At 41.0% G+C, this 20,964-nt stretch overlaps 1 protein-coding gene and 1 non-coding gene across 3 annotated transcripts; both read right to left on the bottom strand.

Moving 5' to 3' along the window:
* Positions 1–714: 714 nt before the first annotated feature.
* On the bottom strand, positions 715–13,935 carry Ptchd3 (patched domain containing 3). 2 transcript variants are annotated; one of them, NM_029049.1, is made up of 4 exons: positions 12,894–13,935; positions 11,987–12,108; positions 7,627–7,772; positions 715–2,642 (listed from the first exon to the last, which is right to left on the bottom strand). In NM_029049.1, exons 1-4 carry the CDS (start codon positions 13,848–13,850, stop codon positions 1,147–1,149), a joined length of 2,721 nt encoding a protein of 906 aa, NP_083325.1. In that variant the 5' UTR covers positions 13,851–13,935; the 3' UTR covers positions 715–1,146. The 2 variants fall into 2 exon arrangements, with proteins under 2 accessions (NP_083325.1, XP_006534446.1); XM_006534383.4 differs by lacking the exon at positions 715–2,642 and adding an exon at positions 3,844–4,162 and having other exon boundaries at positions 12,894–13,929.
* LOC115487895 lies at positions 6,621–6,763 on the bottom strand. Its single transcript, XR_003949923.1, has one exon. It is a non-coding gene; the product is annotated as a small nucleolar RNA SNORA48 (small nucleolar RNA).
* Positions 13,936–20,964: the final 7,029 nt, after the last annotated feature.

Here is a 20,964-nt window from a genome sequence, read left to right as displayed (position 1 = left end):
TGAGCTGTTTTGGTACATGGGTATAAGAAATCAACCAACCATAACTAGTCCAGCTTCAGTGAGAGTCAGGTCAGCAAGTGCTACCATTGGTCTTGTTCCCTGACCTTAAAAAGTCCTTGGCTTAACTGTACCTTTCTGAACTATGAATTTCTCTATAAGATTTCCTACATCAGAGCTAGTATCAAAAACGTCTTAACCTAGCTTCATCAACAATTTTATTTTTCCAAATGCTTTCTAAGGGTGGTGGTCATTTCTGACAAGCTACACTTCCAAGTTCTTTCCTAGGGCGGTGATTGAATCATTAATCTGCTCCAGCAGCAATGCCTGAAAGAGGTCAACAACTATTATTAGTACCAGAGATACTGCCCAGAGAGGAGCTGGAAACCCCTTAAGAGTTTTCATACAGTTCTTAGATTAAGAGGGAAGTGAAGGCAACAAGCAGAAGAACTGCATAAGAGCATGAAGTCCTCAGAACACTTAGTCCTCTGAGCCAGCCTCTCCTAGTGAGATCTATGAGTTCTAAAGCCCTGTCACTCCTCTTGCGTGGCCCTAGGCAATTTATTCACTTTACCATTCAACTATGCCCCTCTCCCTCCTCTCCTCCCAGTCCCATCCTCCCACCATCACCACAAAGGTGATTTCGATCATGGTCTTTACTACAGCAATAAGGAAATAATTGAAGACTTACTGTAGACATTAGAATAAACATAACACTTTTCTTAATTTGGTAAAGAAGTTTTAATTTTTCTCAGAATATGTTAAAGAACAATTTAATGGGACTTCCAAGTCAAGGAAATGTCTTTAAAGTAGACAGTGGCTATTTTTATTTTTAACACTTTCTATGTGCTTTCAGTAATATATTAATTCTATTTTATTAGCATATACCAATTGGACAAGTTAATGGTTTTCACTAAGACATTTTCATACATGTATACAATGTGCCTTGTTTATATCCTACATTACCCTCCCTTCCCTCTCACCCCTACCCCTGCTTCTTCTTACCCCATAATCACCTTTCTAATTTCATTTCTATCTTTTTCTACTGACCAATCTTAATTAGTGCATTTTATAATCAGACTGGATTCAGGCCATCAGGAATTGTATAACTGGTTCGGGTTATTTGTTACTGTGTATTCAAACAAACTTTCAAAAAAAGGTTAAGAATACAGGAATAAAAATCAGGCCATGGGCAGCCCCAAAAAACATAACAAGAAACATAATCTTAAAAAATGTCCTGAAAATGTAAGCTTTAGCTGCAGATAAAACACACACCCCTATTATTGTTGAAATTGCACTTTGCAACACTGGATAACCTAACAGATATAATGCCTCAATAGACTTTTTGTTGACTGAAGGCTCAGTACTGGAAACAAATGCATAGGAGATGTGTGCAGAAAAATCAAAAGAAAACCCTATACAAATTACAAGATTAATCATGGATATGGAATCAAGATTAACATTCCAGAATGCCATAAAACCTGTCACTCCCACAATCACAGAAGCAATAGCAAAAGTGACCCACAGGGAACACACTGGATGAGGAATTAACAATAAGGAAACAATGAACATAGCTGTTGATGCAATCATGACATTTCGAACAGTGTTTTCTATTATTGCAGCATACTGATCAAAATATATGAATGCTTGGTTATATACCATTAAGGGAACTTCACAGTTTTCAGCTATACTTCGTAACTTTAATAACATTCTTTTCTTATTGCTTGAGGATGAAACATCTACAATCTGGATAAAGCCTCGGGAAGAAGTGATTTCATTTGATGAGGAGATATTAATATCATATGTAAAAATGGGGAAAAATTGTAAAAAGCCTGCAATATTATTCATAAAGGTATTCTTGTCATTAGGATTATTTCCGCTGCTATTCATGTATTGCATATATGCCTCCAACCAAAACTCTGTGAGATTTTTATCTACATACTCATTTTCTTCAAATTGTGTCATACATTTGTCCAGTTTCTGTCTTACGTCGTTATCCCAGTAGTTAACACTTTCAGTAACAATGACCATAACTCTTGGACCATAATCTGAAAAGTAATCTTCCTCTACATTGAAGTAGGGGGTGATATAGGAATCATCACTTGCCAGGTTCCGAAGATCTAACCCTTCTTGCACTTGGAAGCACCCATATATACTGCTTATGATATAGAAAATGTATAGCAGCACCACAATAAACTTGGCTTTGGAAGTGGTAAGAAAAGGACCAAAATAATCTCTAAAGAACAAATTCATTGGATGGTTATCTTCTCCATGTTTGTCTATCAATGAACCGAATGGGACACAGCAGGACTTTTTAAGTGAGGAATATTTTTGGTCTGGCTTTTCCAGCCAGCGGGACCATGCAACTTCTCTTTTACCATCCAGAGCCATAACTGCTCCAAAACAGGTGATACTATAAAAATAGCAAAAGAGCAGGGTTGTTCCTGTATAGATGCAAAAATACTGTACAGATCTGAAAGAGCTGGTGATTCCTGTATAGAAAGCAAGGACATTGGTGATGGTGGTGATTGTAATAGACACTGCCACCTTTGAATATGAATTGGAGAGTCGTTCTCTTATGCTCTCTGAGAGGCTGGTCTTCTGCCAGGCAGAAATCATGATAAACATGTCATCAACACCAACACCTGGAACAAAAGAACAGGCCCTCAAATATATTAATAATATACAAGTTAAAACCCGGAGCATTTTCAGTTGCTTGCCTTGCAAATCACTGCTTGAACACTTTTTGTTCAGGCTGTTTCTGGACTTAGATCAGAATTTCTCACTCATTCCTCTGTAAGAAGTCTCAGCTCTGTACATACCTGTTGTCTGTGCACAGCATACTCTACTGTTTAACCAGGGTGCCTTCATGATAAAATGAGGACATCTACCTGATATCCATTACATACTAGTTGAAGCAGCATCAGCAATCTTTGATGACATGAGTCATTTCAACCAGTATACAAATACATCTATCAAACATTCTGTTACTTGAAATGCAAACTGGCAAGTGTGTTTATAGGCAGCATCAGGCCATGTTAAAAAAAAAGCCATTTGGATTAAAGCACCTACTTTATAGAAATACACCCAAGCATACACACAAATCTAGTATCCCCATGTTATGGGAAATATTTTAAAAATTCTGCAAGTTCCCACGCTACTCTCTGCCTTGCAGTCTTACCACCTCTGCCTCTTGGCTATCCCCTGTCGGCAGTCTTCCCTTCTCCGGTTTGCTTACCTTCTTAGCTATCCACTGCCTACAGTCAGCAGTCCTAAATGCCAGTAACTCAGTAAATCAAAACTCTAGAAGCTTATAATTAATCAGTCAGATTTATATATCAATAAAATCTCAATTCACAAGGTGCCCACACAATAATTTCAGAGCTAATTAATAATACAAGCTGCCCATCTAGATTAGGCAAGTTACTGCAATTATTCTATCCCTATATGATATTATAGCTACCTGCTACTATTGAAAGCCACGCAGAATCTGAATCATCCTGTTTGCCCTCCATCTTCCTCTTTCTCTTTCTCCTGTGTTGCTCCCTGCATCTGCAACTCTTAGCCCCGCCTCCCTTTTCCCTGTCCAATCACAGGCTTCTTGTTGTATTAATAGTTAAATTAATCAGACAAGGAAAATTCTGCTACATCCCCACTTGCCCCTATTTGGCCCCCATTATGTGGTAGACACAATGTTTCACTGGTCCTGAGATGAGAGGGGTGTGCAAAATTCAAATCTTCTGAATCCTTTCCATGATGCAATTTCATGATTGGCTTAAAACAAAACTGAAGAGTGTTTGAGAGCTTTGACATTAATAATGTCAAAAAAAAAAAAAAAGAATGGAGACAGAAAAGGAAGGAGACTAGACAGTCCAATCCTGCTGCAATGAATTCACTTGACACTACAGCTGGGTCTGCTTGCACTTGTGTGTGCTTTTATTCCCATGTGTATTTACAGTAAGTCTTGGAACTGCAATGTTGATCTCTACTTCTTTTTCATAGATTACAAGTTAAGGTGGGAGATACTTGGAATCACAAGCTGGCCTGTAGTTCAGATATTCATGTACATGATGGAGGGAGAAAGATCCAAAACTTGCACAAAGATAGAGGGATTGTCATAAACTGTATAGTGGCGCCCCAGGACTAGCACCTCTCAAGTCTCCAGCTGAACAAAGGGAACAATTAGAGACACTGAGGACCAAGAATGGAATGCATCGGTCTCTTAGATGTTTAAGAACTGACTTTATTACTCATAGAATTTTATTCAGAAATTCTCCTCACAGTTCTTAAGTTGCTGGAATCACATATACAAATCTATACACACACTCCTGTAGATACAAACTGTACAAATACAGTGATTACAGACTGACTTGCAGTAAACACATCCCCCTTAACTATAGTTATTGATGACTGTGGAGAAAGAGAGACTCTTGAACTGTATAGAAGCATCACATTTCAATAAAAAACCTATGGCCAATGAGCTGAGGCAGGAAATAGGAGGTGGGAGTTCCAGCAGAGAGGGTGAGGGATTCTGGGAAATAGTCAGGCATGGGAGATTCCAAACACTGGAAGAGACTGACACATAAACCTGAGAAGAGGTGACTAACCATTGGTAGAAAGTAGAGTAGAGTGGACTGGATTATTGAGATATGAACTGCTCAGGGAAGGGAGCCAAAGCTTATGGCCTAAGCGCTTATTCATGAAATATTCAGTCTCAGAGTCATGATCTCAGGGCACAAAGCAGCTGGGAGGAAAACCAACAACTATAACTGTGGGCACACTAGCTGCGTGTACAAACATGAGGATGTATTCTTAAAAACAAGGTTAAGTTGATGTACAATATAAACCCATTTACTATCTACAGGGAAAACATTATTTCTCTCAAATGTGTATTTGTGTGTGTAGGCTTACTCTTAAATTCTAAAAACAGCATAAAAAAACCCTACAATCTCCCTGTCAAGGATAACCCTGAAAAACTTCTTAAAAATTTCATCTAGAATTTGCTCTATGTAAATATTTTATTTTTGTTTAACTTTTATTCTTTGTTCTATATCATGTACCCCATTCTTGCTCATCTCCCCATTCCTTCATATCTGCCCTTTGGCCTTTCACATACACACCCAATTAAAAAACACAAAAACAAACAAAAAACAAATCATAAAAAACATATCATCATGGAATCTGTAGTGTGTCACAGTGTGTCTCACAATATATCCCTCTGTCCACACATTTTTCACTTTTAAACTTTCATTGCAACAACTCATTGGTCTGGTTTGAGGTCTCTGGCTCCAGTAACACAATCAATGCTGCCTTCTCACCAGGCTTCCTCCCAGTTGTCCTGCTGTTGCCCTGTGTCATGGAGATCCTGCAGCTTTGGATCAGCAGGACTGGCACTTTCAGGCATTCCAACCACTTATAGATGATAATTTGGGGATGTGCCAACTCAGAGCCCTGGGTGGTAGCTGAGTTAATAGTCAGTGTGCCAGTTCTTCCTTAACCATACCACCATTGTGAGCTCTCCAGCACACAATGCTGCTCCTGCTAGGCCACCCAATGCTACATCAGTAGTAGACAGGACAGTTCTCCTGTTCATATGCCCTTGAGGTTGGCCCCACCTGCACCCCTGCCTCCAGGGCCAGCTCCATTCTGCTGCCCAATCAAGGCACAGGGCCCACCTTCCCAAGTGCTGCAGCCTGTAAGGAGCTGGACCAGCTCTCCAGCTCCCAAGCCCTCAGGTTTGGCTCATCTGTGCCCTTACCATCAGGGCCAGCTTCATTAAGCACCCAGGCAAGGTACAGGGCCCACTCACCTAAGGGTTACAGCTGGTAAGGAGCAGGGCTAGTTCTCCCACACTAATAAGCCTATGGGTAGCTTTCACAACTGCAGAAGGTGGAATAGGGTTGGGGTGGGAAGTGGGAGGGGTATCACCTCTGTGCTACCACATAGCAGATGCATCCTAGAGTCAGCTCTCCCACACTCAAACCCTTGGGGCCGACTCACCCAAACTCCTGCTATCAGAGTCGGCTCCACTGTGCTGCCTGGGTGAGGTACCCTGCAGGCCCACTCTCCCAAGTGCTGCAGCTGGTGAGACATGGAACCAGCTATCCAGAACACTGCAGCCAGTGAGGGGCAGGGCCAGTTCTGCATAGCCCCTGGACATCCATGTAGCTCCCAGTGGTTGCCATGACCAGGGATACCCCCATGTTCTCTAGTTGTAAGTGAGCCATGGACATTGACACTGACCCCTGCTGATGCATAAGCAAGGACCCAGACATGGCCCACAGCAGCAGCTTGGGCTGGGACTTCATGATGGCCCCTGGTGGCAGGGTTGGCCACTCCCAACAGGCTATTCCTCTCCACCCTCAATCTCCAGATCCACCTCTCTTCATAACACTCAAGCTGCCCCACTTCTCTCTCTCATCTGCCCACCACACACTTGCACATTGTGGTGGCTCCTGCTACAGGCTGGCCACATGGCTGGCGAGCTCCTGGGTGACATCTTCCAGTAAGTGATGTCTATGGCCTGCCTGTGAGGTGCACCAGAGGGCAGGTCTTTGGATGGCATGGCTGAATGCAGGTCTGTCTTCCTCCTTCCACAGTGCTGCCAGGATTTGATTTGAGTTTTATGTGTCCTAGGCATAAAACAGCTTTGGCCACCAAGCCAGACATCAAGCTAGGATGAACAGAGGATTGCCATCTGCTCTGCCTCTGACTGAGATAAGAACACCACGGCCACCAAGGTGCCTCTTTGCTCATTGCCGAGGGGAGGAGGGGAGTATCTTGTTTTATAATGAGAAATTTTCATTTAATTACATTTGTATTTTTTAAAGGTTAAATATGGTTTCAATGTTTTAATATGTTTGATTTGACAAGCTCCATATTGATATGGGATCAAGTTGCTTTCAATATTTTCTTATTCAAAACACACTAAAATAAACCTATTTATTTTATTTATGATCAATTACAGTTATCAGATAAATTTTATAGAAGTGAAATTCCTTGTCTATAGCTCTCCCTTTTTAAGTTCTTTGATTTGCTACAAACTTGGGGGAATGAAAACCAATTTAGGGCTGGCGAGATGGCTCAGCAGGTAAGAGCACTGCCTGATCTTCCAAAGGTCCGGAGTTCAAATCCCAGCAACCACATGGTGGCTCACAACCAACCGTTATGAGATCTGATGCCATCATCTGGTGCATCTGACAGCTACAGTGTACTTATTTATAATAATAAATAAATCTTTAAAAAAAGAAAAAGAAAACCAATTTATACTTTTCCTACAGCAGGCTCTAGAGAATGCTCATTTACACAACATCCCAAAATGATCTCACTTGTTTTGATGAATCAAGAAAAAAAGAACACTTTTTTGTTTTGTCTTTGTTTTTTAGATTAATGTGTATCCCTTGATACAAAATATTTCTTCTTGTATTTTCAGGGGTTTCTATTTTGTTTTCTATGTGTGAACTAATGGCCATATTTCTTTCCTCTATTTGTCTAGGGTACTATATTTTCCAATTCTTAAGACAAATAATTTATACTTTCTGTTGTTTGAGCCAGCTAAACAAAAGACATTTCCTTATCCACTGAACATATCTACAAATTTAACACAGCCTCGTAATTTTTTTTACTCACCAAGAATAAGAAATGGTGAATTTGCAACTATGATCACAAATGGGACCCCAAGGTGCAGCATCAGGCCAAAGCCACTCACCACTGACATGGCAACAGAAAACACTCCAAAGACTGCAACACACATCTTGTTTCTTATACAGTCCAACCTGTAAATTTAGAGGGAAAAATAAGAACTTAAGATGGTGGCTTCCATATTGTTTTAAGGCTAGAAATTGCTTCAAAACAATGACTGATACCTACACTTACAAATATATTATAAGGAAAAGAAAACAGGTGAGGACCCTAAATGTGAGGATGAAAACTAGGAATTCAATGACGTTGATCACATTCCAAAAGGAGTTTTTTACCTGTTCTCATTCCAGTAAGGAGGCTGCAGTCCAGAATTATCTGGGAAAGCAAAACCTTGCAGCATCTCAGAGACCTGCTAGCAGGATCCTGGAGGAACCATAGACCTGCTAGGAGGAGCCTGGAGGAACCATAGACCTGCTAGGAGGAGCCTGGAGGAGCCATAGACCTGCTAGGAGGAGCCTGGATAGCCAAGCCACTGAGAGATCCTCAGTCTGCCCAGCGGAGTTTACAGAGAACTCTAGGATGGGTTTTTCATAAATCATCACCCATGTTAAGCTGTGCTTTCTGGTGATGCAGATATTCTTTTTGAGTCATCCCTGCTCCTATAAGTACCCCTAACCCATACTCCTTTTAGGAATCCCATTTAAAAACTTATTACATCAACAAACTAACTCTGTTGCAATCATTACTTTGATCTGTTGTGTTTCCCTTCTGGGTGGATAGATATGTGTTGTGTCTTCCCAAGAAAATAATGTCATACAATAACCACACAAATGATGTTTCAGTTAACAAGGTTATTTGGGGCAGTGTAAAATGCATGATCAATAGGAGTTCCAGAAAATTAAAATGGGGCTGAAAACATGTCAGCTAGTGAATGAACAGGTAAATATGAAGGAAAATAAAAACTAACACAGAATAATCTTCAAGAAAATTCATAGTGAAGGACTTAGTAGCTATTCAGACCTAAAAAACCCCCCAAAAAACAAAAAAACCTCTTTCTTAAAGAAGTTTTAAAAGATGCTGGAGAAATGGCTCAACAGTTACGAGCACTAGTGGTTCTTCCAGTGGTCCAGTGTTTGGTTCCCAGCATCCACATAGTGGCTCATCATTAGGTGATCCACCACCATCTTCTGTCCTCCATGCACCAGTAATGTATACAGCACATTGGCATACATGCAAGCAAAACACCCATATACAAGAAATAAAAAAATTCTTTTAAAATTCACTAACTTATTTCATCAATATATTTATTTAAATATCTTTTGTCCAATATGCCACTTCTCATTTTATTTATTTATTTACCTCTCAAGCACTGCCCCCCTCCTGGTCCTTCCTTCAGCAAGACTCTCCCCCATTCCTCCTCCCCTTCTCCTCTGAGAGGGTGGGGCTCCTCCTGGGTATACCCCCACTCTGGCATGTCAAGTCTCTGCCAGATTAGGTGCATCCTCTCTCACTAATGCCAGACAAGGCAGCCCTGTTGGGGAACGAATACCATAATCAGGCTACAGCTTTAGGGAGAGCCTTTGCTCTAGTTATTGAGGGGCCCACATGGAGACTGAGCTACACATCTGCTGCAAATGTGCCAGGAACCTCATTCTAGCCCATGTGTGTTCTTTGGTTGGTGGCTCAGTTTCTGAGAGCTCCCAGAGGTCCAGGTTAGTTGACTCTGTTGATCCTCCCAGAAATAAGCCCACATACCTATGGACACTTGGTTTTTGACAAAGAAGCCAAAATCATGCAATGAAAAACAGAAAGCATCTTCAACAAATGGTGCTGGTCTAACTAGATGTCTGCATGTAGAATGCTCATATACTCATATTAATCACCCTGCACAAAATTCAAGTCCAAGTAGATAAACATAAAACTGGATACACTAAATCTCATAGAAGAGAAAGCGGGAAATAGCCTTGAACGAATTGGTACAGGAGACACCATTTCCTGAACAGAACACTAATGGCTCAGGTGCTAAGATCAACAATTGATAATGGGAAACTGAAGAGCTCCTTGTAAGGTAAAGGACACTGATCGTAGGACAAAACAGCAGCCTACAGATTGGGGAAAGATCTTCACTAACCCTACATCTGGCAGAGGACTAATATCCAAAGTATATAAAGGACTCAAGAAGTTAAACTCTAATAAACCAGATAACATTTAGAGGCAAATGGGGGGTGGGATCGGAAGTTTGCAGAGGGGAGACCAGGCAGGGGGACAACATTTGAAAGGTAAATAAATAAAATAGCCAATACAAAAAGAAAAAAGAAAAAATGGAGTACTGAGCTAGACAGAGTCATCAGGGAAATGCAAATTAAAATGACACTGAGGTAAAAAAAAATTAAGAAAAAATATATTAAAAAACCACAAAACCTAAAACTAATAAGTTTTCATCAAGAGAGGTTTAAGGCACACAATTTACTTGCAAGCAAATCAGCAATTAAAAGAAAGAAACCAAGCAAACATACAAGGATCCATCTCACAATGGCAGCTGAACTTCACAATACTGTCCACCTATAAGCAGTTTTGAAGACAAGAAAGATACAAAATTGAGAAGATCATTGCTTTTCCTCCACAGTATCAAAGAACCACTGAGGCCAAGCAATGTATGCCAAGGTCAGAGTACCTGAAAGACCATTGTGTGAAGCTGTAAAGGTGAAGTCTAGAATGTTTTTTGGTTTGGTTTGGTTTGGTTTGTTTTTTCGAGACAGGGTTTCTCTGTGTAGCCCTGGCTGTCCTGGAACTCACTTTGTAGACCAGGCTGGCTTCAAACTCAGAAATCCTCCTGCCTCTGCCTCCCAAGTGCTGGAATCAAAGGCGTGTGCCACCATGCCCAACTGAAGTCTAGAATGTAATTGAGACCTTAACGTGTTGAAGATGTCAAAACCGTAAGACATATATCAAGGAGAACTGCATATAGAGAATGGAACAAGCCCAAGAGAGGGACTATAATGGCTGAGGCATCAAGACCATTGAAACTGAAGTTCCAGATACCAGACATATAAAGTTTGTCTTTGCACTTCTGGGTTTCAGTCTTCCCCTCTTCTACTGTTTCCTCACTATGTCACTATGCCTCCTTTTTGGAAGAGTAATGTGTATTCAGTCCCATTTTATAAGGGAAGGATATAATTTATTTTTTAACAGGGAACCACAGTTAAGAAGTTAACTTGAGTCTCAGAAGAGGCTTTAACTTTTTAACAGTGCTAAAAGTTAAAACTATAGGGACTTTAAATAAAAGATTTGTAATTTTTATTTTATGTGTATAATTTTGTACCACAGTTATAGTGATGAGAAGGGAGGGTCAGGCCAACAAGAACTGGAGTTACAGGCAGTTGTTGGCCACCATGTGGGGTGCTGGGAACTGCATCCAGGTATTCTGCAAGAGCAGCAAGTCTCTTAACTGCTGAACCATTTAACCTAGCTACTACTGTGGGAATGTTTAAAGTTGGACTAGATGCATCATGAGCCTTTTGGGACTGGGGACGGAAAGTGTTAGTTAGAATGAAATAAGTCCCCCCATGGGCTTATGTGTTTGAGTACTTGGTCCTCGGTTCCTCAACACTTGGTACTGTTTTGAAGAAGTTATGTAAGGGTTAGGTGGTAGAGCCTTGCTAGAAAAAGTGTGTCACTGGGGCCCAGCTCTGAGGGTCTGTAGCATCACTCCACATCTTCTTGTCTCTGTTTCTTATGTGTGGATGGAATGTGGTCATCCAGACACCTGCTCCATGATCAACTGTATCCCTCAAGAAACAAGCCAAGTGAAATCTTTCTTAAGTTTCTTTTAGTCGTGGTTTCTATCACATGGAAAGTAACTACAGGAAAGTAACTTATACAACACTGTAACTTATGGAATGAAGTGACAAGGCAAATATATGACAATAGATTCCTACTTTTTTAAAAGAGAAAAAATTTAATAATTTGAAATCTGTAAAACTAGGAAAGAAAATAAGAACTAAAGCTGACAGAAGTTTCTTCGTCTTTTCTGCTTTCAATAGCAAAATGCCTTAGACCGAGTAACCTATAAAGAGCAGAAGGGTAAAGTCAGCAAAATCAGAGGTATGAAGTAGACTAAAGTTTGTCTGGGTCTCTGGAGAGGGATAAGCAGGTATTGCATAATGAACATGGAGCCGCTGTTAAGAGGGATGGGAAAACCTTGTGAAGCAGATACTAGTGTTGGATAAACAGGATGGATATAGTTAATATTACCAAATTGTTCACTTAAAATAAAATATTGCAAGGTGTATATGTTCTATCACAATATTATTATGAAGTAAGAAGTTAAAAAAAGTGAGAGTTTTACCTGGAGCATGATACAACTGCAAAGAGTATGATTAAAATGTATGCCAAGTGAAACAGGGGGATCACGGTCTTGGAGGTTGCCTCAAACTCCAGCTGCCTGGAAAGGGATGAAAAGTAGACCACCTGCAACAAAAAAACACGCCCGGGAAATAAAGTCAGGTTACGGATTCTGTCAAAGCACGGGCACTACTGGATGCTTCAGCCTGTTGATGGGCACACTGTAAAAAGTGGAACAATTGCCTCTTCACATAAAATCTGCAGCATGCTTTCCAATGTCTCCTTCAAAATGCAAACAACTGTGAAACCCTGCCCTCCTTCACAACTGTGGAACGTGTGGCATTTTATAAATCTTGTTAGATTGCCATCTTCTCATATTTTAATATCAGTATCTCTTTAGGAAACACTGGGCTTTCAGTAAGCATTCACTTTCACTGGGGTTATATTTTGGGATTGCTGGCCCAGAGATTTATCAGACAATATGTACTTCAACACTAAGCTAGGTTTCTTATCTATAACTACCCTGAAAAAGGCTGAGCTAGCTATCTGTCTTCTAAAATAGCATGACAGACCTTGAAAGTTTTGTCTTTCATTTCGTTAGATACAAACAGGCTTTAAGGACTCCTAGGAATAAGAGGAGGGGTCACTAAAAGAAGTAATTTTCAAGTGACTTAATTAGAAAACCAAACCCTACAGCAAATGTGAAAATCAGTTTCTATACGAAATGGAATTACAGACACAGGATTTGTGTAGAGACCAGAAAGATGCCAACACATTTATGATCTCTGGCGCCATCTGTGTTCCAATAGGTTTTCACTCTAAGCACAGTACAGCATTCCCAGCTTAAATGCAAAGGTCACTTTGTCTCTGCCCTTAGTGGCCCCCCTTGCAAACCCTAACCTCCAGAATACCTCTATCTCTTCCAGGGTCAGACTGCTCTTCATGTCATTAAAATGGTCAAGAAAGTGAGTCAGCCATGCCTGGCTACGTTCACTGTCTTCGGGGTCCTCCGTCTTGAGGTAGTACAGTAGTCTCATTGCTCGGGACTCCACGAGTCGTTGACTTTTTCCAGTCATTTGACCCAAAACATTTCCCCCAAAGAAGCCCGCTAAGTAGATGAGCTGGGTGGGCGTGTTGTGGATAGGGAAGGTGAGGTCCGACAGGTTCAACGACGAGTTATGCTGCCAGGAAAACAGCAGAGGGTTGGGCGGCACGCACAGCGTCTTGTACTTGGCACACACCTCTTGGTATAGAATCTGCGTTCCATTTTCCTGGACAACTTTCAGCGCCTGCACCGCCTGGTCCAGCTTGCTCACCTCTTTGAATATTTCTGGCTCCAGCAGTGAGTTGGCGAGGGACACCACCAAGATGGATGCAAAGTTGGTCTCGGAGCTGGTCCTGGAGGCAGAGAAGCGGTAAGTGTCATTGGTACTGAAATGACCCTGCACAAAACGCCGCTCTGCCTTGGCTGGGCTGCCAATCGGTGTGTACTGCTCCTCCAGGTTCTCCTTTTCCTTGGGTAGGAAAATGAGACCGGTGCCCAGGGAGGCCGTCAGCAGTGCAGGCCCGAGCAAAAACAGCCAGGGGTTCGCGCCCACTGTGGCGCCAAAGCGTTGGAAGCCCCGCGACAGCGGTGCTTCCAAGCAGTTGGTGTGGCAGCGACGCGGCGGAGGTGCCTCCTGACCCAGCGGTGGCAAGCGCTCCAGTGGCGGCCCGGTGGTCCAGCTAGGGCCCGCCTCATCAAGTGGCACGGCTTCCAGTTGGCCTTCCAACGGTGCCTCCCGCTGCTCCTCCGCCTCTCCGAGCTCCACCTTGGACGGTGACTCCCCCTGCTCCTCCTCTCCGGGCGCCACCTTGGAGGAGATCATGTTGCCCACAGCTGTTCAGAGGAGCTGCTGCAGAGCTGTTTTCACCCCAACGGTTCAGGACCCAGGACCGTTGGTTGCTCCTGTGCCCGGATGCGGAGGCGACGGTTGGGAGCACGTGGGCGAGGCGCCCTCCTGGTGCAGATCTGTTCCAGGGTCAGAGTTAGTACCAGATCCGTCCTTGGCACAGAGCATCTCCTCACGCTCCGCCTATGGCGCATTCCCTCTACCCCTGTACTTACCAAAGCTCTCAGTGGGAGCATAAATTTAACCTTTCTACTTTGGCGGCCCAGTGGCTGGGACAACTTCACATTTACTTTGTTGTCATGTGTCCCTACTAGACGGTCAGAACCCCGAGGCTGAGGATTATTATATCTAGTTTTGCTAACAAATTTAAATGCCAAACCAGAGGAACGTAAGTATTTCTTAGAGGAAAAACTGCTTATACTACTTAAACAGTTATCTATCAATCTAAAGTTTACACAGTTCCCAATCTAAATGAAAAGTGCACCAAGACAGATTTGGGGACCATTATGAGTTAGCATCCAAAGAAGGAAGCGTTTAGATGGTTGCTTCCAGTTATTTCCTCGGAAGCCAAGTAAAATGACTGCAACCAGATAGTGTTTATTGGAGACTGGTTAAGACTACTTAACAAAGTTTCCTCTAAATGTGTTGCTTGTGTGTTTGTAGAGTCTACGAAACAGAATGAGTTGCTTTCACCACAGCAGAAGATAAGTTCTTTGGTCATTTGCTGAATTACCATGCCCATCCTGCATGTTTCTTCACCCCAAAGTAGGAAAGGCCTAACAGATTAAAGATGCTGCTCCCTCCATTTTTAAAATAAATTTAATGAGTATTAAGCTATTAGGATTACTTACAGGAGCAGGGGCAACCCACAGACAGCTATATCCCCCAAAAGACCCACCCTCCGTCAACATCGTGCTTCTTAGAGTTAGTACTTGCCTACACGAAGCTGGGAAAGGTTGGAGTATCAGGGAGAGTCAGGGGAGGGTTTTGTGAAATTCCTTCAGAGATCCAGTTAACAACCCAATTACATTCAGAACTAGGTATCTTCTGTATATTTTTGTTGATTTTGTTGCCATAACTGTAGGCTAAGATCTCCTGTGGGTCATCACAGCTGTTCTACCACATGGCAGCAGTGGATGTGTTAAGAGGAGTTACCTATCACTTTTGCTTAAGCTGGGTAGAAGAGTGGTAGATAAGGCTTTGGTTCTGGGCTTGGGGGTCTGAGGAGACCACAAAGAGAAAAGAGAGAGAAGAGGGAGAGAGGAGAAGATACCATGGGGTAGGTGAGTCATGAAAACATGGCTAGGAGGGCTGGACAATTGGAGTTAAGAGTGGCCCAGATGAAACATGCAAGTTATAACTAGGGGTTATTTATAGGAAAGTAGATACTAATAGTTTAGAAGGTTAATATCTGTCCAGCTCTAGTGCTTTAAAGACTTACTATAAATATAATGGTTTTGTATCTTTTACCTGGGAAGTGAATGATCAAAGGTGGGGTAGAAACCCCTGACTAAGATTAAATGCTTACCACCACAAAGTACACTCCAGCATCGTGACAAGTGGAATGAGAGCTGCATCCCTGAAGCTACCCAAACAACCTTCACACAGTTTGGCTAATCAGTCTCCTCTATCTGTAGCAAGGTTTTACTATACATAAAACCTTGTAGAAGTGAGGGTCTTGTGAATTTCTTTAACTTCAAAAACTTTCTGGGCCTTGCTTTATTTACTTCTTGAGCCTTTCCATATGAAGATGTTCTCCAGGATTCCTGGCAGGGGTGTGGGGAGGAGGACTGCTTACCCACATTCAACACAGCCCAAACAGAGAGGATTTAGAGTCACATACCCAAGGAGCCGGGGCTCTCTAAGATGTTTGTGAGTTAGAAAAGTTGCACAAAGCATTGCAAGGAGACTGGAGACCATCATTGGAGGACAGCAGTAATATTTTAGACTAAGTCCCAGCTGTAGCCTGTAGCCTGAAAGATGACACCACCAGCCAGGAAAAAGAATTCTGAGGTAAGAGGTAAATCTCCCCAGACTCAAACCTAAGCAAAAGTTCTACCTTGGGCCCCTACAGAAAGATGAGTAGCTGATGTCTGGCCTGCTCTTAGCTAACCTGCTATAACCTTTTCCTAGTTTCTTACTTTCAACCTTGTTTTCTTTCACCTTTGTTGGTTTGTTTGTTTGTTTTTAATTTCCCCACATTGAACTGTAGAATTACAAAGTTTGGCTTTGAATTCTAACAGCGGTCAACAGAAACTTGAACAAAAATAAACAGAAGCAAAATCTTTTTTTTACCATAGCTGTAGAAAACTAGCCACAGTCCTGGGTCAGCAAATATTCACTGAAAATGTAATTTCCGAAGACTTTATTTCTCACCTCAGCCTTTGCTGATGTGACACAACTGGACATTTTCCAAAATTTAAAAAGTGGAGCTGGTGTTTCTTTTTATAAGGCAGCTGATGTCAGGAAACAGATGTGAGGAGTCAATAATGAAGAAAAAGCAGGTCAGATGGCTGAGGTCACCAAGAACTTGGTCTTACTGCTTTGGCTCAGATCCCATGTCCAGGGCTGGTGACAGTGTGGCCAGTTCAATCTACCTTCTGTGTAACCTTTCAGCTAACTGAGTTGTCATTTTAGAATAGCTTTTAGTAGCCACATCCCTAATGGTTCCTGGCAAAGTTTAAGTGACAGTATGGGGGTAAAGTGCTTCTTTACACAAACATGAGGACCTGAGTTAGGGTCCGCAACCCCACGTTTTGTTTTGTTTTGTTTTGTTTTGTTTTGTTTTGTTTTGATTTGATTTGATTTGATTTGGTTTTTAAAGGGGGGAGGAGTGTGTGGTATCAAAGACTTACTAAATCCCAGTGCTAAGCTAATACATAACTTCAGAGGAATGACATCTAAGGCTAGCTCCAAACATACTATACATACATGCACCCACACAAACAGATTCACCCATATGAACAAACACGCTTGTACACACAAAAACACAAATAACTTTTTTAAACATTTTTTAAAAAAAGATTTCTTTATTACATCTAAGTACACTGTAGCTGTCTTCAGATGCACCAGAAAAGGGTGTCAGATCTCATTACAGATGGTTGTGAGCCACCATGTGGTTGCTGGGATTTGAACTCAGGACCTTCGGAAAAGCAGTCAGTGCTCTTAACCACTGAGCCATCTCTCCAGCCCACACATAAACTTTAAAATAAGTTAAAATGTACTTTTAAAAGAAGAACATATAGATGAAAAATTATAGAGAAAAAGTTCTCAAATGTCCTCCCATTTGCTTCTAACATCCACATGTCTGCTGAGAGCTGGAGACTGGAGGCGGTTTCTTCATATCTGCATTTAGCTAAATTCTGTTGGTCACGGTGTCGTGTGCATTCTCCTGAAGAGGCTTACACAATCCCTGCAAAATCTCTCATGACTTCCACTTGTACAAACATTGGGTACCCAGTGAAATTTTTATCAACTCAGAGAAGGAACTGGACTCAAAGAAGAATGATCAGAAACTAACACTGAAATAAGACTAATAAACATGGAGTGAGAAGACCGAGACAACATTTTCAAGAGTTGTTGCAGGAGTTGATTAATTCTCCTCAAATCACCCCTGGCAGTGGCAGCTGCTCAAGTTCCTCACTGCTCACCCCAGTGTTCTGGATTCCCGAAGGAAACATGCACACACACACACACACACACACACACACACACACACACACACACACGGCCTTATATTTAATATGCCTTAATCAGCTCAATGGGCCACTCCCAAACAACCACGTGGATAACACCCCCTGTCCCAAAATCTATATTCCATCATTGTTGCCCTAGACCCAGTGTGAGAGGGAGACCTGAGGCCACTCTTCCCCGCCTCTTACGTGACTGCTATGCTCTCCCTTCTGCACTCTCCGGCCTGGTCCTTCTCCTTTCCCAGCATGACGGTTCTCAATCACCTTCCTCTTTCAGTCCCCTTGCCCATGAATCATAAAGTCCTGCCTCTGTCTCTCTGCCCAGCTATTGACCCCTGGCAACTTTATTTACCAATGGAAACCAACTGGAGGCAGGAACCCTCAACGTCTTACATGCAGGATTCTCCTCCAATTTGGGGAACCCAATTAACATAACGCAAACATCAAACTAAATCTACAACAAAGAGTCACACAAAATAGACTTAAAAAATACAAAATAAGTAGCTAGGAATAGTGGTATACACATTTAAAGCCAGCACTCAGGAGACAGAGTTAGGTGAATCTCTTGAGCTAGAGGCCAGCCTGATCAGCCAGGGCTGGTTGGTACCGGGAGAAACCCTATCTAGAAAAACAAACAAAAGGAAAGAAAAAGATACAAAATGAGTCCGCTTAAGAAGTCTGTGTAACAACTTCCCTCTCCAAGTCTAAACACATAAAGACAATTTTAAGGGGTCCAAGGCTCCAGGTCTACTTTTCGGCTTTGTCTTGTTTAGAAGAGGAACTAACAATAGATTTTTCATGCCATTTCTACCACTTATTCTGAACCCAGTGAGTGGATCTGAGCATAGGCCAAACTTGAGTGGGAAATAATGCATTAAAAACATATGTGAAAGATTTAGGTAGATACATATTTATTTTGGTGTCTAAGAGCAGTGAATTTGGGGGAAATTGGGCTTTAGCCCTCTTCCAGTTTCAGGGAGACATTTCTTTAATTTTCAATAAACTTTACTTAGTTGCCCTTCAAAAACAAAAAACAATCAACTTGTATAGAAAAACTACTTTATCAGGTTTAAAGAAATATAGAAATACAACTGCCAATATAAAATTATTAGCTGTGACATTGTTATATTATTCACATTTAATCTAATTTTAATGAACCAATAATATTTTGGCAGGCAGAAAAAGAAACTGGGAAACATAAATATATTATCAAACTGACCTATTTGCTTTAATAATTAAAGTGAAGCATCTCAGAAATATAAGTTAGGACCTGAGATCATTTGTTTTGGAAGGCCACAACAAAAGGCAGTCTTCTTTCTTGTCTATATTACAAATTAGGTTAGGAACCAGGCGATTCTCAGGGGAGATCAAACACAAAGCATGGGCAGTAGTAAAAAGGTTGGCACAGTTATTGAGACTGCTGTATTTAGAGCTTTCATGTACAGAATTCACATGTGAAATATGTAGTATTTTACTTTATCTCAGAACTACAATATCTCTAGAGGTTACAATTATAGACAAAATTGTTTGGAATAAGACAGAAACATGTGATCCAAAGATTAGGAGTAAATTGTGAAACAATACTCAAGTACCTCACAGTGATATTTCAGCCAAAAATGGAGTACAGATTTGATGGTGCTCCAAATGTTATGATAGAGCTGAAAATGTCACTTTATCCACTGCATTGGGGCTGTTATGTAAAGCACATTACTTGGGTGATGCTGGTGTAAAACCTACTTTGCTTCTGATTGAAAGTACAGTGAGGAGCATTCCACGATTTTACATAATAAAGATCACGTAAAAATACATTTCTTTGAACACATCCCATCATTGGACTGCAGATCACAAAAGATTAAAGTATTAGACTGCTGATCAGGACTGAGGCATTACCAGATGTTTTTTTTTCACATTTGTCACAGTTCAAGGGTTCTCACCCATTTGAGTTCTCTGATGCTGAAAACGGAGAGTGCTCTGGCTTCAAGCCTTACCATATTTGTTACTTTTGTAGAGGTTTTCTCAAGTATGAAGCTGTTGATGCTTGATAGTGGATAAATTTTCAGGGAAGCCCTTCCCACATTTACTACATGTATGTCATTTTTCTTCAGTGTGAACTATTTGGTGTTGCATAAAGGCTAAGTGGGCAGTGACTGTTTTCACACATTCATTACACTCATAGAGTTTTTTTCCCCAGTATGAGTTCTCTGATGTTGTGTAAAATATGAGACATCAGTGAAGGACTTCCCAAAATCAATTTAGTCATAGGGTTTCTTTCTGTTATAGCTTTCTCTGATCGTTAACGAAGGATAAGCAATAACTGAAAGCTTTTTCACATTCATTGCATTTTATAAAGTCTTTCACCTGTATGGATTCGCTGATATTGAATAAAAAGTTGTTAGTGAATGATGCACACATGCTACATTTATAAGGTTTCTCTCCAGTATGAGTTCTCTGGTGGCCAGTAGAAGATGAACTCTGTCTAAAAGCTTTCCTACAACCATTACATTTATAAGGCTCCTCTCTGGTATTAATACTCTGAAGACAAAGTTTGAAATGTCTTTGGATTTTTTTGCATATTCACTATGTTTATACGTTTTCTTTCTAGAGTGTATTTGCCTTTTAATTGGACATAGTGGTATCTGAAACTATTTCAAATATGTCTAAATTTATGTTGTTTCTCTCCAGAATGAGTAATATGCTGTGGAATAAACTTGGATCTTAGAAAAAATTTCTCTCCAAAGTCATTAAATATATACTTTTCTTCAAAGGCTATTCCTTCTGAGAAACTATCATTTGATGAATAAGTGGTCAGGATAAGAGAACCTTGTAAAATTATGTCTAAGGCATTTCACCTGTGCTTTTCTTCTCTGAACCTTTTCATGATGAATGATGAAGGTGCTTGTTCAAAGGTAGATTCTAAATTCTCTTTAATATCTTAACTGGCCTTCAAATCAGAAAAGAATAAATAAAGGCAATTTTAATGATGAAATACAAGTAACTATACTGAAATGTATGCATATTAGAAGAGACTTATCCTATGGGGAAATAATGAGTCAGCAGAATAGAGGTAGATGCTGTAGAGAAGTTGGTCCAATTGATAATATTATAAACTCTTAAATATGTAAAAAAAAGTCTCAAAGATGAAAGTTTAAAAGATCCACTGTGTGGATCTCTGTGGCCACCATGGCCAGCAGAGTAATGATCAGTGAGAGGCAAGAAGGCACTTTGGTTCATCAAGACAAAGTAGGCACTGTTGGTTCAAACTTTGCGAGTCTCACCCGAAATGGTTTATTTTAGGCATATTTAAGCACAGCACAATTTGGTGGAAACTTTTCTGGTGATAATTAACTCAATCCTGTGTGTAATAAAGCTTATGACATATCTATGTCAAAACTCTTTGT

Source organism: Mus musculus, chromosome 11 (genome assembly GCF_000001635.26).
Source record: "Mus musculus strain C57BL/6J chromosome 11, GRCm38.p6 C57BL/6J".
Lineage (NCBI taxonomy): Eukaryota > Metazoa > Chordata > Mammalia > Rodentia > Muridae > Mus > Mus musculus.
The sequence above is the reverse complement of the archived record's forward strand: the minus strand, read 5'-3'. Positions and strand labels throughout refer to the sequence as shown.